This window comes from Halichondria panicea, chromosome 13 (assembly GCF_963675165.1).
Source record: "Halichondria panicea chromosome 13, odHalPani1.1, whole genome shotgun sequence".
Classification (NCBI taxonomy): Eukaryota; Metazoa; Porifera; class Demospongiae; order Suberitida; family Halichondriidae; genus Halichondria; species Halichondria panicea.
This window is the reverse complement of record NC_087389.1, coordinates 181498-194851: the sequence shown is the minus strand read 5'-3', so window position 1 is coordinate 194851 and position 13354 is coordinate 181498. Positions and strand designations below refer to the sequence as shown.

General features: G+C 42.1%; 4 protein-coding genes, 1 long non-coding RNA gene and 1 pseudogene across 8 annotated transcripts in view; 3 read left to right on the top strand and 3 right to left on the bottom strand.

Moving 5' to 3' along the window:
- Window positions 1-1786: 1786 nt before the first annotated feature.
- LOC135347158 (uncharacterized) lies at window positions 1787-3232 on the top strand. Its single transcript, XR_010398291.1, has 3 exons — window positions 1787-2135; window positions 2711-2788; window positions 2959-3232. It is a non-coding gene; the product is annotated as an uncharacterized LOC135347158 (long non-coding RNA).
- A 346-nt stretch (window positions 3233-3578) lies between these two features.
- LOC135346149 (uncharacterized) lies at window positions 3579-5932 on the top strand (annotated as a pseudogene).
- LOC135346422 (uncharacterized) lies at window positions 5877-7461 on the bottom strand. The gene is made up of 7 exons (XM_064544038.1): window positions 7290-7461; window positions 7170-7240; window positions 6793-7042; window positions 6641-6741; window positions 6382-6589; window positions 6239-6333; window positions 5877-6182 (listed from the first exon to the last, which is right to left on the bottom strand). Exons 1-7 carry the CDS (start codon window positions 7459-7461, stop codon window positions 5958-5960), a joined length of 1122 nt encoding a protein of 373 aa, XP_064400108.1. The 3' UTR covers window positions 5877-5957.
- Window positions 7462-7563: 102 nt separating this feature from the next.
- Window positions 7564-13354, bottom strand: part of LOC135346153 (uncharacterized) — a 37989-nt gene continuing 32198 nt past the window's right edge. The window contains exons 3-5 of one of the 2 annotated variants that reach the window (XM_064543674.1): window positions 8727-8789; window positions 8581-8673; window positions 7564-8529 (exon numbers count right to left, since the gene is read on the bottom strand). In XM_064543674.1, coding sequence (XP_064399744.1) covers window positions 7667-8529; window positions 8581-8673; window positions 8727-8789 — 1019 coding nt within the window. In that variant the 3' untranslated portion in view covers window positions 7564-7666. The remainder of the gene's footprint in view (window positions 8530-8580; window positions 8674-8726; window positions 8790-13354) is intronic. The other variant, XM_064543676.1, reaches the window with a different exon arrangement.
- LOC135346166 (ankyrin repeat and sterile alpha motif domain-containing protein 1B-like) lies at window positions 9427-11374 on the top strand. 2 transcript variants are annotated; one of them, XM_064543703.1, is made up of 5 exons: window positions 9427-9521; window positions 9953-10197; window positions 10701-10776; window positions 11009-11180; window positions 11330-11374. In XM_064543703.1, the coding sequence occupies exons 1-5, from the start codon at window positions 9462-9464 to the stop codon at window positions 11341-11343; spliced, it is 567 nt and encodes a 188-aa protein (XP_064399773.1). In that variant the 5' UTR covers window positions 9427-9461; the 3' UTR covers window positions 11344-11374. The 2 variants fall into 2 exon arrangements, with proteins under 2 accessions (XP_064399773.1, XP_064399772.1); XM_064543702.1 differs by lacking the exon at window positions 11330-11374 and having other exon boundaries at window positions 11009-11303.
- Window positions 11520-13354, bottom strand: part of LOC135346159 (uncharacterized) — a 4589-nt gene continuing 2754 nt past the window's right edge. The window contains exons 2-3 of one of the 2 annotated variants that reach the window (XM_064543691.1): window positions 12588-12731; window positions 11520-12529 (exon numbers count right to left, since the gene is read on the bottom strand). In XM_064543691.1, the coding sequence (XP_064399761.1) occupies window positions 11571-12529; window positions 12588-12731 (1103 nt within the window). In that variant the 3' untranslated portion in view covers window positions 11520-11570. The remainder of the gene's footprint in view (window positions 12530-12587; window positions 12732-13354) is intronic. The other variant, XM_064543692.1, reaches the window with a different exon arrangement.

Sequence of the window (13354 nt, the reverse complement as noted above, 5' to 3'; positions counted from 1 at the left end):
TAGGAAGGGCGGCTAATTCGTGAGACTAACCAACAAGCTGAAAGACATCATGAAAGACAGCCTGGAGCAAAGAGCTTGCCATCAATAGAATCATGTCAGGGAACACTCCAAAACAACCAGCTATAAGAAGCCATCATCTATGATTAAAAGAAGGTATATCCAGGACCATGCATGTACCACAGCAGAAGAGCCTGAGGCCTCCTTTTACAATGTATATATACGTATAAAGTGGACCGTACATGCATGCTAAATGCAACAAAGGCCAGCTATTGAGAAGCCTGGCCAAAATCTCATCCGCCCTGTGTTCGACTGTGGGAGGGAGCAGCTCAATACTTGACTGAAAGTGGTTGTCGTTCTCTGTTTTACGTTTTAATAATCCATTCTCGTTCACACAGTTAATGTGCATGTGACGCATGTGACGCTCATTCAACTCCAAAATGATCTTGTTGTTGCCAAACCAGTTCAAGATACGACAAGAAATGAAGATTTTGATGAGCTCGAGCATTCTTCCTCATTAGTATTCACACCTGAGTTTACCAATGTGGTCAATGTCGATGGATTGAGAATTAAAGACGGCAAGGTGTTTGTTATTTGGAAGTGGCAGGTGCTACATCCACAAGACAAGACGGTACTAATAGTGAGGGGAATTGCTGTTTGTTTTCGGCCAACGGAACCCCGGACTATTCAGACGCAGAGTCTGAAACAGTCACACACCATACCTTTCAAGGTGATCGGATGTATTAAGGAAAAACTATATCCAGAAGTACTCTGAAAAGCAAGTGTACTTATTGACGAAGGTGTCCCTGTACCTATATATAGAAGTACATGTTGAACCTGACAATCCTGTGACTCCAAATGCAATTGCGTTGTAGACAGTTCCTTTGGATACGTAGTGAAGGAAGCACGGGATGCTGTGTACGATGCCCTCATAAGGAATGACATTACTGTTGTAACATTCGAGTGGGTCAAATATGTCAGTGACTGGTATATACCGTATGGGCCCAGGGTTTTTTTTTGCTAACATAACAACTGAAAGGTGTATGGCCATCAAATTAATGTTGAAGTACACATTAAGTACTGTTGTCGCCTAACCTAATTTTGCGTTGATTTCCAATGACTGCATTAATTTAATTGTATAACACTTGCACGACTATAAACAATCATGTTCTAATAGCATTGTTCACCGCTCATGTCATTTTTTGTTGTACATTTCTATTGAAATTCGACCAAGTGCAGCAATAACATGCATCATATAATTATACACGTATTAATAGCTGTTAGCCATGAATATAATGCTCATGATTATCAATGTCCAATTTATAAATAGTTGTGGTCAGTTATATTGCAGTAACTTGTGAGGGAGGATGATCAACTGGCACATTGTAGTATATATTCGCACGCACGTACATCAAATGAAGGCATTTGATAAAGAAACAGTAATAATTTATGGCAACGAGGGATCCATTCGTTTGGGAGAACTTTCCTCCATTTACTTGACGGTGTGAAGTGTAAAATGTGCCCACCATATCTCTGAAGAAGCATTCCACATCTCACATTTTCAGTTGTGGAAGCTCTTGAATGTTTGATATCACCTCAGTGCAAGTGAGAGAGATCTTTATAGCAGTTCACTCCTGTGTACCCATGGTTAGGCTCTTGAATCAGCCGCCCTTCTCAAGGTCTCAGGTAGGAAGGGCGGCTAATTCATGAGACTGGCATGCAATTAACACAACGGCAATTAGAGACCTGATTAGCAAAGGTTAAGTGCTTCGCGCCTCCTCTGACAATGAATATTCTTGAGTCTTGCAAAAAGACGCCCTTGACAGTTATAATGCACATTCTTTACATTTTTACATTCTTCTTTTGATACGCCTTCTTCCGCTCTCTCACGAGATAGTAGACACAAACTAAAAACAAAAAATGGCTGTCAAAAGTTTATTTCAAGAAGTCTGTTCTCCACAACCTCAAAAGAAGCCTACTGGGGGTCGAGACTGAAAGATACCAAGCAAGTCTTTGTAGGTATAATTGACAGTGCTAAGCGTTGTCTTGCTGCCAGAGATGCATGCATATCGCATTGGCCCAACATGAGGATCTGACAAACTGATGCTGTTGTTGAAGATGTGGACATAATAACTCAAGTAAGTAGTCCACAGGTCTATAGTAATGTTAGTAGTTTAGTATAAAGTAATGTGACTTCATCAACCTGCGAACGCTTTTTCATTTTACAATAATTATAATGTAACGAACAGAAGAGTAGAAGTCTGTAGGAAGGACCTTTGTCTATTTATAGTTTGTTCGTTCATATATACACTCATTATGCCTCAGTTGGGCATGCGCAAGGTATACGGTAGTGTGTCTCTGTGTGTGTAGATCGACTGTTACAGCTGCTCGATGATAAATGAAGAGTTTCTGTATAATTATTGTAGGCTGTTATAATCATAATTTTTCTTGAATTGCAATTAGTTGGGTTTGCAAAATAATGCTTATGATTATGTTTGCTTACTTTGAAAGCTAGTACAACTTGTGTGTAGCAAAATAGGGGAATAACGAGAGAATAAAGTAAAATAAAAAGAATTAAGCATTATCCGCCAGGGCCGATGAATCCATCTAAAATGTAAATTATATGTACAGTCATTAATAATGGTACTGCATGTAGCTTCATTGCCTACACCGAGGCATCATCACCCTTTAGTAACATTCATTTTTTTCTCAGGTCGCGTTGAAGGACGCTTTGAAGGACTGCGACTGCCTTTGCTTGTTGACAGTCTCCCTGGGTACACCATCAATCTATGTAAGTATTACTATCTGTATCAAGCAAATTATCCTATTATATCCCTAGCTCTTTGCTAGGGGGAGGAGAGCCTCACTGTCTGGTGCCATGCACCCCACTTGCCCTATTAAAATGGTAGTAAAGATTTTGTTTGATATAGATGTACTGATATTCATATAAATCCTTTTCAGAATCGAAGTTTCGGTGAATTTCCACAATGACAGTTTCAATGCCGTCTATTATGCAAGAAAGCAAGCTTCCTAGCTCTTCCACAACGTTCCCTGGAGTATGCTCACTGTAGCTGACCTGGAGCTGAAAAGATTCCTTTATTGTGCATAGGCTTTTGCTGTATCTATTCATAAAGTTTTTGTCAGCCATTATGATAATAATTTTATTTTTTTTGTTTTTTGTTTCTGCTTCTGGTAAAAACGAAAAACTACCAAGAATGTATTTCCCTTCCCTTTGTGTATATTTTGGAGTGTTCACAGTGTGCAGTGAGTGGGTTCTGAGCGCTTTTGCGCAAGAGAAAAAAACAGCTCGTTACTATATTAGGGGCTTGAATGGAAATTTAGGGGTCAAAGGTCGCGCCCACGGCAGCTCTTTTTATACTCAAAACTCGCTCCGAGATCCGGAAGTTGCTAATGCGGTAATTAAAGCCTTTAAGGTACGGGTTAGAGACATAATTAAATAGACATGCCAATAAAATAATAGCCACATAAGAGGTAGCCTCGATCCCAGGCCGCACTCCACATCAAAGGCCCCCGGTGAAGGAGGCTACATAAGAGGGGCTTCCCATTGGCATTGTATGACTTCACACAGAGTAGATCTACGTCTACATGCAAGAAAGAGAGAGATCGAGAGAGCTAGAGCTAGAGAGAGTGAGAGAGACTTGATGGATGATGCCTGTGGAATCTCCAGAGGAAGGTGCAAGAGTTGCTCTAGCTGTGGAGGCTACACTCCCCCTAGCAGTGGTCTCAATTGCAAGTGCTCCCAATGTGGCTGTTGTCCTGCAGGACACTCTAGGCTGGACCAGTCCCTGCAATCACAGCAAGGAGACACTTTTATCCGAGACACTTCTACTGGAGACACTTCTACCCGAGACACTTCTACCCGAGACACTTCTATCCGAGACACTTCTACTGGAGACACTTCTACCCGAGACACTTCTATCCGAGACACTTCTATGGATCAGAGTCATGTAGCTCTTCCAATTTCTACATCTTCTCTGAACATTCAGTCGTTCCCAATATCATCATTGTGTGGCTTCCCCAACTGTAATCAGACGGTTGACTTCGACTTGAATTTGGGCATGGAAAGCATACACTGTCATTTTCATATGATGACTGCAAGTATGGGAATGTTTGAAGATAATCAATTTGGGCATGGAAATCAATATGAAGAGAACTTTTATCAAGGTGAGTATACGCCTATAATTATAAACTCACCCATTCCATTTATTTCTCCCTCTATAGATTCAAGTATGTTCTCCGTGCCACAAGGCGCACAGGACAATTCCCTGTGCATTATCCCCGAGTGTTTCCAGCCTAAGTATATGGACAGTGGCACTGGAGTTCTCCATGACTACTGTGGGAAGACGCATGCCCAAGAGGGGAAGATGAGAGGAATATTACGTAAGCTCCAACTCTATCTAGTAGGTGTGCTAATGCTTCCTCCACTTATTACAGCGAATATCCAAGATGGTGCAGCACTACCAACTCCAGTACAGTCTCCTGTTGTACCCACATCAAGGGCCACATGTGCTATTGCTGAGTGCCTAAATGCATGCTATGTTGATGACAGTGGTACGGTGCACGAGTGCTGTGGTATAACTCATGCTATGGAGCACCAGAGGAGACAGGCTCTGTGGCAACGTAAGCTACCATCTTGTACATTAGACATGTATGTACATGTACCTGCATGCATGCAGAGGTGAACCAGCAAGTGGTGAAAGGAGTTACACACTGTCTACTACCTGGCTGTAATAAAAATACATGGCCTTTTGAGAACTATTGTGGGAGAACACATGCCACTCTTGGATTGCAACAAGGGCTTGTGGGTAAGTAAATTTTCATTGCATTTATAGCCTTGATTACAGCTTTTCACAGCTCCTCCACCAGTTGCTGGAACTACCACTGCATCTCAAGCTGGGCCCAAGGACAGCTCATCGTGCATCATCCCTGGTTGTCAGAAGCCCAAGTTTGTGGACAGCAGTACTGGGGCCACCTATGACTACTGTGGGAAGAGCCATGCTGATGAGGGGAAGAGGAGAGGCACTTATGGTATGTAAAGAGTGGACTGTTGTGTCACCTTTATTTTAGGATTGGTTTTAACTGTTGGGTCACTATTTGGCTACTATGCGTGGTTTGATAAAATCACTGAAAAATTACCCTTGGAAAGTCCCTAGTATACTCTCTTACCAAGAAGTTACTCCTGCTGTTATAGAATACTTGATAATACATGCATATAGAATAGTTATGACTTGTGATGCCTGTGCCTGCAGCTACAGCTGATAAGGTTGAAGATCAGTGTGGCCTACCTGGATGCACTAACAGAAGGAAAACAGAGGGAGGGACAGTCCATGACTACTGTTGTCTAGACCATGCACAGAAGGACGCCCCCAACAGAGATGGTATATAAATTAAGCTGGCTTAACAATTTTGTTTCACTACTCAATTTGCAGCGAGGATTCTTACAAGTATGCCAGAAGTTCAAAAGTTTCTCCAGAAATTCCCGAATCTCAAAGTTGCCTCAATGAAAGAAAACGACCACGCTAAGCCTGGAGGTGCTTTATTCAATAAATTTAGGAGCGCAATGATGTCTCTACCCACTAGCCAAAGAAACACTTGCCTTGCATTTCATGGAACGGCAGAGAGTAATATCGACAGCATTTGTACTATACTGGCTATGACCAAAAGAAGAGAAGTGGCCAAGCCTATGGTGCCGGGGAGTACTTCGCAACATCTCCCACCATTCCTCTCGGCTACTGCAAGAGTGGAAAGAAGCTACTACTGAATGAACTGTTGCTAGGACAGACTGGAACTCATCATACAACACATGGGGACATTGTAGTGATGAAGAACCCTACTCATGATTTACCACGTTTTGTTATTACATTCAAATGACTTCTTTATACACAATTATTACTAATCATATAATTATATAGTTTCACTTTGATACAGTTATTCTTAATCTACAAGTTAATTATCACTGGTCTCTTAACTACTAGGACAAGTGTTTTTCCATCTTTTGCAGCTTCTTCCAGATTGGTCGTCAGACTCAATGCATCCTTCCCAATTTCTAGCTTGTTCTTCTTCACAAACCCATAGGCTATTATCTCATCTCCATACTCTAGTCTGCTGAATCGTGCTGGTGTGTTTGCTGTCACAGAAACCACAGAGGTGGTACTAAGAAGAGACTGTTAAGAAACGAATGATCAATACAGAAGAAGTATGTGCAACAGTCATGGCTTACAGCGACTCCCAGTCCAAATCCTTTTTCAGTGGAACAATTGGGATAATCTTTTGGATTCATTACAGCAACAAGAGATGTTGGGTTGGAGAATTCGGCTGTAAAAAACAAAAACAATAAATTGATTTCAGGCATGTCAAAAGTACCTTTGTCCATAAGTGGCTTCAGTTGAGGAAGTGAAATCCATCTTTTCAGTTCCAGAGAACATGATCTGTTCTTACTCACTTCCTTATTATAGGTTGACGGGTGAACTTCTTTGTCGTTCAATGAAGTGATCACATCCAGCACACGTACTTCACCACTCGTAATTAGGTGTTCAGCTTTAGTATTGTATTCAAATCCAAGCACCAGCAGCTGGGTTATACAAAATATGTACGCTGACTGAATAAAAGTATAATGGTATACCCCAAAAAATGTTTGACATCTGTATATCTCTTCACTGACAATGAGGCCAATATCATTTGATGGACTTTTTTGAAAAACCAATTTGAGTGTCGTTTGCCTTCCTGTAGCAACAAGACACTCACTAACATTTGGGGCAATATTATGGGCGTTGCCTGAGCTGGAGGATCTTGAAGTTGCTTGGCTACCTGATGACAAAACAGTACTATAAGAATCCCTCCCTCCTGATGCTTGAGTTGATTGGTGCTCTGACTCTCCACCAGCTGTGTGTGCTCCAGTTCCACGCTTTTTATCAGATACAGGTAACTTCACCTCATACTCAAAGGCATTCAGGTGTTCCTGTAGACCCCGCCTCTCTGTGGGTAGCAAGTGCTGGTCTCTACACGCTGGACTGCAGTACTTGAACTACCCAACACTCGGATCAGGATCATAGTAGCAAGGCTTGCTACAGCCTGGTGCACTGCATGGACCCGTTGCTGGTGGCTGTACAAAAAAAGCAAAACAATTAACACTTTATTTCGTTATGACATACCCGTACCCTGTACACATATGAAGAACTGAATCCACCATAGGCATCGCTGTTATTGCTTGGTCGGCTTAAACCTGTAGTAATTTTATATAGAATAGGTATTCACCGTATTGTAATACTTACCATAGGACTGGGTAGTAGGTCCGGATCCCAGTGAGAGGTTCTGATGCTTCCCTGGTGGGTGTGTGCAGATGCTGCACTTCAGTCCAGCAGTTCCACCTTGATACCCAGGGCACTCACAACTGGTACACCTTCCCCTGGGCACACCTCTTGGGTCAGTAGCAGGAGAACTCATAGCTCTAGCTAGTTCTGTAGCAAGCCAGCTAGATCTAGCTCAGAATTAGGTTGGGATATTCCCCAAATTTTTAATGTTTGCGCATTGCTCAATCAGCATTAATAAACATTGCAGAAACAACACTGTACTGTATATTAAAATGTATAGTGCACTCAAGAGACACACAACACACACAGCTAGCTACGGACTAACATTAGTACGTGTTCTAGTTAGTGTCCATTATATCAGCATCTAGTGCTTGTTTTTCAGAATCAGAATCAGTTTGAGTTGCAATGCTAACAGCATCACCACTATTAGCAAAGAGTGTAGAATCCTGTGAGAAGGTTATCAGATCTTTTGTGTTGCTCGAATTATTTCGTTTCTCAACATCATTCGTATCCATTGGTGTTGTCTCATGTTTGGTGCTTGAAGTGCCATGTATACGTAGTGGAGGCCGCTCTAATTCGCTACTTGTTGGAATGCCGCAACGGGCTGGGGGTCCACTACATGTCGAGACAAAGGTCTGACTGGATTGTGAAACAATCGTTCCTCTCTGAGTTGCTTGCATACCACCATCTCGTTCTATATCATTGTACTGACCACCTTGCAGCTTTGCCCTCAGTTCCATGAGAATTATTCCAAGATGGTTCTCTCCTGTACCATCACCACCGTCTCCCCAGTAGCTATCGTATGGAGATCGTTCAACAAGTTCTCTTTTACCAGTGTCAAGAAGCATCTTTTTCAAAATTGGGTGGGACGTAAATTTAGCGAAAAGAGCCTTTCTCATCACATCCTTCTTGACATCTTCCCAATCGCTCCTCCTCCAACGAGAGATAGCTGGATTGCGGGACAATTCGAAAGCATCTCGTGGCCCGAAGGCATTCCGAATCTTGTGGACGTAAGGTGTACCAACGAATTTCTGGGCTTGGAAATAGTGCTCAGTAGTAGGCCATTCACTGTCATCGAGACTGAATGCAGCACCAGGGAAGAAGTTAGTAAACTCGTAGTATGGTTCGCCACGATTATAGAAATAGATTGTTCCATGACTATCCGAGCAGTGAGAATAGTTGGTACCTCCTCGAGTATGCCCTATATATGGAGCAGAAAAAAGTGACTACAAACAATAAAGTAGCTACATACCTTGCTGATATTGCCCGGCTTGAGACATCCCTGCTCCACCTCCACCTCCACTATCCGAGCAGTGAGAATAGTTGGTACCTCCTCGAGTATGCCCTATATAATTATGGAGCAGAAAAAGTGACTAAAACAATAAAGTAGCTACATACCTTGCTGATATCGCCCAGCTTGAGATTTCCCTGCTCCACCTCCACCTCTGGCCCCACCTCTGCCTCCTAGTTGATGGCCCCCTCTCCACGGCCACGAGTTACCCTTGCCCCTCTGGTTTCTGGAAGTGTGTTGCTGTCTTTGAGTTACTTCTTTCATCTTTTGGTGCTCTCCAGCATGAGATTTGCTACAATAGTCATGAACACGACCGTAATTCTCAACGTAGCAAGTCTTGAAACATCTGGGAAATTTGCACAGTGGAGTCTCCCCTGCAAGTAGATTAAATAGATAAATAGACTAGTACTGCACCAAATGGAGTCCCAGGTCATTATACCTGAATGGTAGGTGTACTGATGGTTGAACTCATCCCAATACTTCATTTCACAGTGTGGAGAGCAAAATTCAGAGTCACAGGGAGAGTGGCACTGCACACATACTCCTGGATCAGAGGCAATCAGAGACTTAAAGTATCCAATTATTCCTAGCTCCTGTACTTTCTGCTTAAATGCTTCCACATGTTCCATTTTAGTTTTCTGTTAATGTTCTGTAGCTGTACAGCAAAAAAGAAAACGCAGCGAAAAGAAAACTGACTTGTAGGGGGGCTTTTTGAGGGGAAATCCCTTAGATGATGACAAAGAGCCTCCATTCCAGGCCGCAAGAAAGAATAAAATCGAGGCTAATAATCTGATGGATGGTCACGCCCTTCTTGATTTAGAGCAGATTTTATACTATCAATCATGGGGAAAGAAACACAACTGTTAGAGGCAGCTTCAGCTGGAAACAATAGTAAAGTGGAGGTGAGTGGAATAGCTAGCAATAAACTATCTAAAAATACTCTACCCACACTGCACTGGGCCACAGACTAATACTCTAGCAAGTTGCATGACTATACTATAAAGCTAGATCTACATTTGTCAGTGTGTGTTGGATATAGTAAATGTCACTGGTGTAATTATCAAACAGCAAAACTGCCTAATCACTGTCCTACCATAAAATTTAAAGTAGCGATTGTAATAATTTTTATATTTGTCTGAAATGGTAGATCGATGTACACTGAAACAACAGTGGCTCATTTGCAAGACACTCTCACTGCTTATTTTAACTGCTAACTAAATGCACCTGTATAAGTGATGTATCTATCACCTGCAAAACTGTAAAACCAATTCCATCACTGTGTTAGGAAAAGCCACCCCATGTACAATGTAATGCATCAATATTTGTCCTGCAGCAACTGCTCAAGGGACAGTCCAAGCTCCAGAAACTACTCTCCTCTGACAAGTTGAGTGATGGTCTCTCTGACTCCCCCCCTCCTCTGGTGATCCAGAACAAGAAGCAGTCCTCTAGCATCAATGTGGACTATTGTGATGACACTGGCTCCACTGCACTCATGCTAGCTGTACTGCATGGACACAAGGACGTGGTATACACTCTCCTGCAGTATTCTGCAGAGCTGTTCACCATGGACAATCAAGGGTATGTCCTCTGCCTTCAATCAACACTCCTATTTGTTTTGTGTGCTAATTTTAGTATTATTATGAGTTGCTAAGTGGATAAAATTATTAGCTATTGTTCGTAATGCATGTTTTTACTGCCAGTGTGAGCCTAAGCCAATGTGTATAGTATACCAGTGTGAGCCTAAGCCAATGTGTATAGTATACCAGTGTGAGCCCTAAGCCAATGTGTATAGTATACCAGTGTGAGCCTAAGCCAATGTGTATAGTATACCAGTGTGAGCCTAAGCCAATGTGTATAGTATACCAGTGTGAGCCTAAGCCAGTGTTTAGTTGTGTGCTAGCTGCCAGTTATGTACGCATAGCATACAACACTACACACACCTCTTATAGTGACTGCCGTGTTAGAGCGCCATAAACTGATACTACCAATTCGAGATATTGCCAACTTTTAATTGTGTCCCTACCTCATAACGACAAATTAATGATTGGCTTTTAATGTTCATTCCTCCCTGTTACTATTAGGAACACTGCCCTCCACTTTGCTGCCTGGCACAATCGCTCAGACATTGTTGACCTACTACTGGCTAACGGAGCTCTGGTAAGTGTGGATGGAAGACATACGTACAGAACTTCTGAGATGATCCAAAACTTATCTCAAGTGATTTCATACATTCTACTTGCAATGACAGTGTGGTACCCTTATGGTGGTGTAGGGGTACATACCCTTATGGTGGTGTAGTGGTACATGTACCCTTATGGTGGTGTAGGGGTCCTTGATAGTGTCATGGGAATACTGATTAGTGTCAATTAACACTAATCTCTCTCTATAGGCAGAAATAGCCAATCGTGAATGGAACACTCCCCTGCACTATGCCTGTCAGTACTGCCCTCCTGGTAAGACCTTCACCATCAACAAGCTTCTGCAACATAACTGCAACGTGCTCGTCACTAACATGGCCGGAGATTCGCCCTTTGACCTTGCCGTTAGATTCAACAAGATAGGTGAGTTGTCAGTATGATCGAAAGATTGTTATTGTTTTAGCCTTCAGCATTCAGGTGTTGTTTCTTTTGTTGAGGGGCTTACTGATATTCCTAACATAATTATTATACTGATTCTTTCACATACACACACACACACATTACAATGGCAGATGCAGCTGATTGATGCTGATGTTCGTACACTCAAACAGACCAAACCCATCATCGAGGCAGCAAAGAATGGTTAGTCTACAATGCATTCACCAAACAACTACTTCTTTGTATAAACAGTATTACAAGTTTGGTGGAAAAATATAAACAATAATTATTATAATTGACATAATAATAATAATAATTTGACATTCCATATTTTGGTAGGGGAAGTATGGTAGCGTGTAAATAAATTACAATTGTTCAAACTCTAAAATGTTTAGTATGTTTATGTGAAGAAGTAAAGAGAAAAGCCACTTGACTGGAATCATTTCCCTTAGGTCGCTTTGTCACAGTAGATTGAGAAGTTGTTTTCCATTGTGATGGAGTAGGAGTGTAGGTAGCAGTGCTGTGTTTTGTATACAAATAGCTTGTATCATTTGTGGGTTGTGTGCGAGGAGTGAAACCGAGAGGACTGCGTGCCAGTGAAGGAGATGAGCATCTTACTTTGGGGGTGCTGCTTGGTGTGTGCAAAGAGCTTAGTGATCCAGACAAGTGACGAGATAATAATAGAGGATTGTGCCCTGAAGAGCTCAGAGAGATATCCATATCATCAATGTACTTAGGTTTTGATGTTGTACTATTAAATGAAAACGAGCTGCTTCTTTTCTTCAGAGGGCTGCCACTTTTTGTCTTGTACATTTCTTTGAGCTCTCTTCGTACTTTCATGAGCAGTTCGCCGAGTTTGTTCAAGCCTTTTCCTTTCCCTCCACCGTCTCCCCAGTAGGAATCATTCTCTGTGTGCTCAATGAGTTTCTTGTCTCCTGTGCCAAGAAGAAGAGAACGCAGTCTGTCTGATTGCCCAAACTTGCATCTCAGAGCTTTCAGCATGATGTTATCTTTCACTTGGTCCCAATCCGACCTTCGCCATCGAGATACAGCTGGGTTCCTCGAAAACTGGAACGTTTCTCTAGCCGAAGACATTTTTCTTATTTTCTCTACATATGGAGTACCGACAAATTTCTGAGCTTGAAAGTAGTGTTCAGAAGAAGGCCAAGAACTTCCATTAATTGTCATAAATGTTGGATAAAAGTTTGTAAACTCGTAGAAGGGGTCATAACTATTGTAGAACTTTATCTCGTTTGACGACGGTGACACATATTTTTGAAATGCCTTCAATGGCTTCAGAGCACTTTTTGTTGTTTGTGCTGACTTAGCCGGTCCTGCAAGAGAAGACACAATAAGTAAAAGTAATAGAAAATCATTGTTTTGCAAACTTACTTGAGTATGAGAATGCCGAGGTGGGGGAAGTGAGAGAAATTGACCTGTACATCTCAGCATGTGTTCGTCCACAGAAGTTGTGTGTGTAGCCACTGGGCTCCTTGTATCCTGGCTTGGAGCAGCCTGGGTACCTGCATACTGTACCTGGGCAAAAGGGATGCATGGTGAATGGTCTAGTTGTCAAGGTTTCAGCTCATGATGATTTTATATAAAAAGGCCTAGGCAGCAAGCTAATATGCAAACAAAACATAATAGCAGCAGCAGGCAGTTGTTTAACTAGCCTCGACCCCCGGCCGATCGGTCTCCAATTGAACGCTAGGTCGCCTACTAGGCCTGGTATTGATTGTATTTGGGCGTGATCTGGGCGTGGTTTTTTTAATACATAAAACATAAAACAAATTGACTGGTGGTACAACAAAAAATTAATCTCCAACAGTGGTCTTCAACAACAGCCTCTGGGGCAGTATACAGCAGGAAATACTTCCCAAAAGACACTTCTTTGGCAGTGGCAACCAAATCTTTGTCGATTCCTTTATTGCTACTGAGGATGGCAGCAGAAACACCTCTATTGTTTAGACTTCTGATCTGGTCAATCATGAGTCTCATGATGAGAGATACAAGGGGAGAGACAATTAACAAGAAGAACACTTTTGTCAACAGGAGGAGCCTTGGTCCTACCTAGCTTGTAGTCCATTAAAAAGGGTAGCAACTGATATAGCAGAGAGACTTGCCATACCCCGTTGGGAACCAGATAAACACGTCCCTTC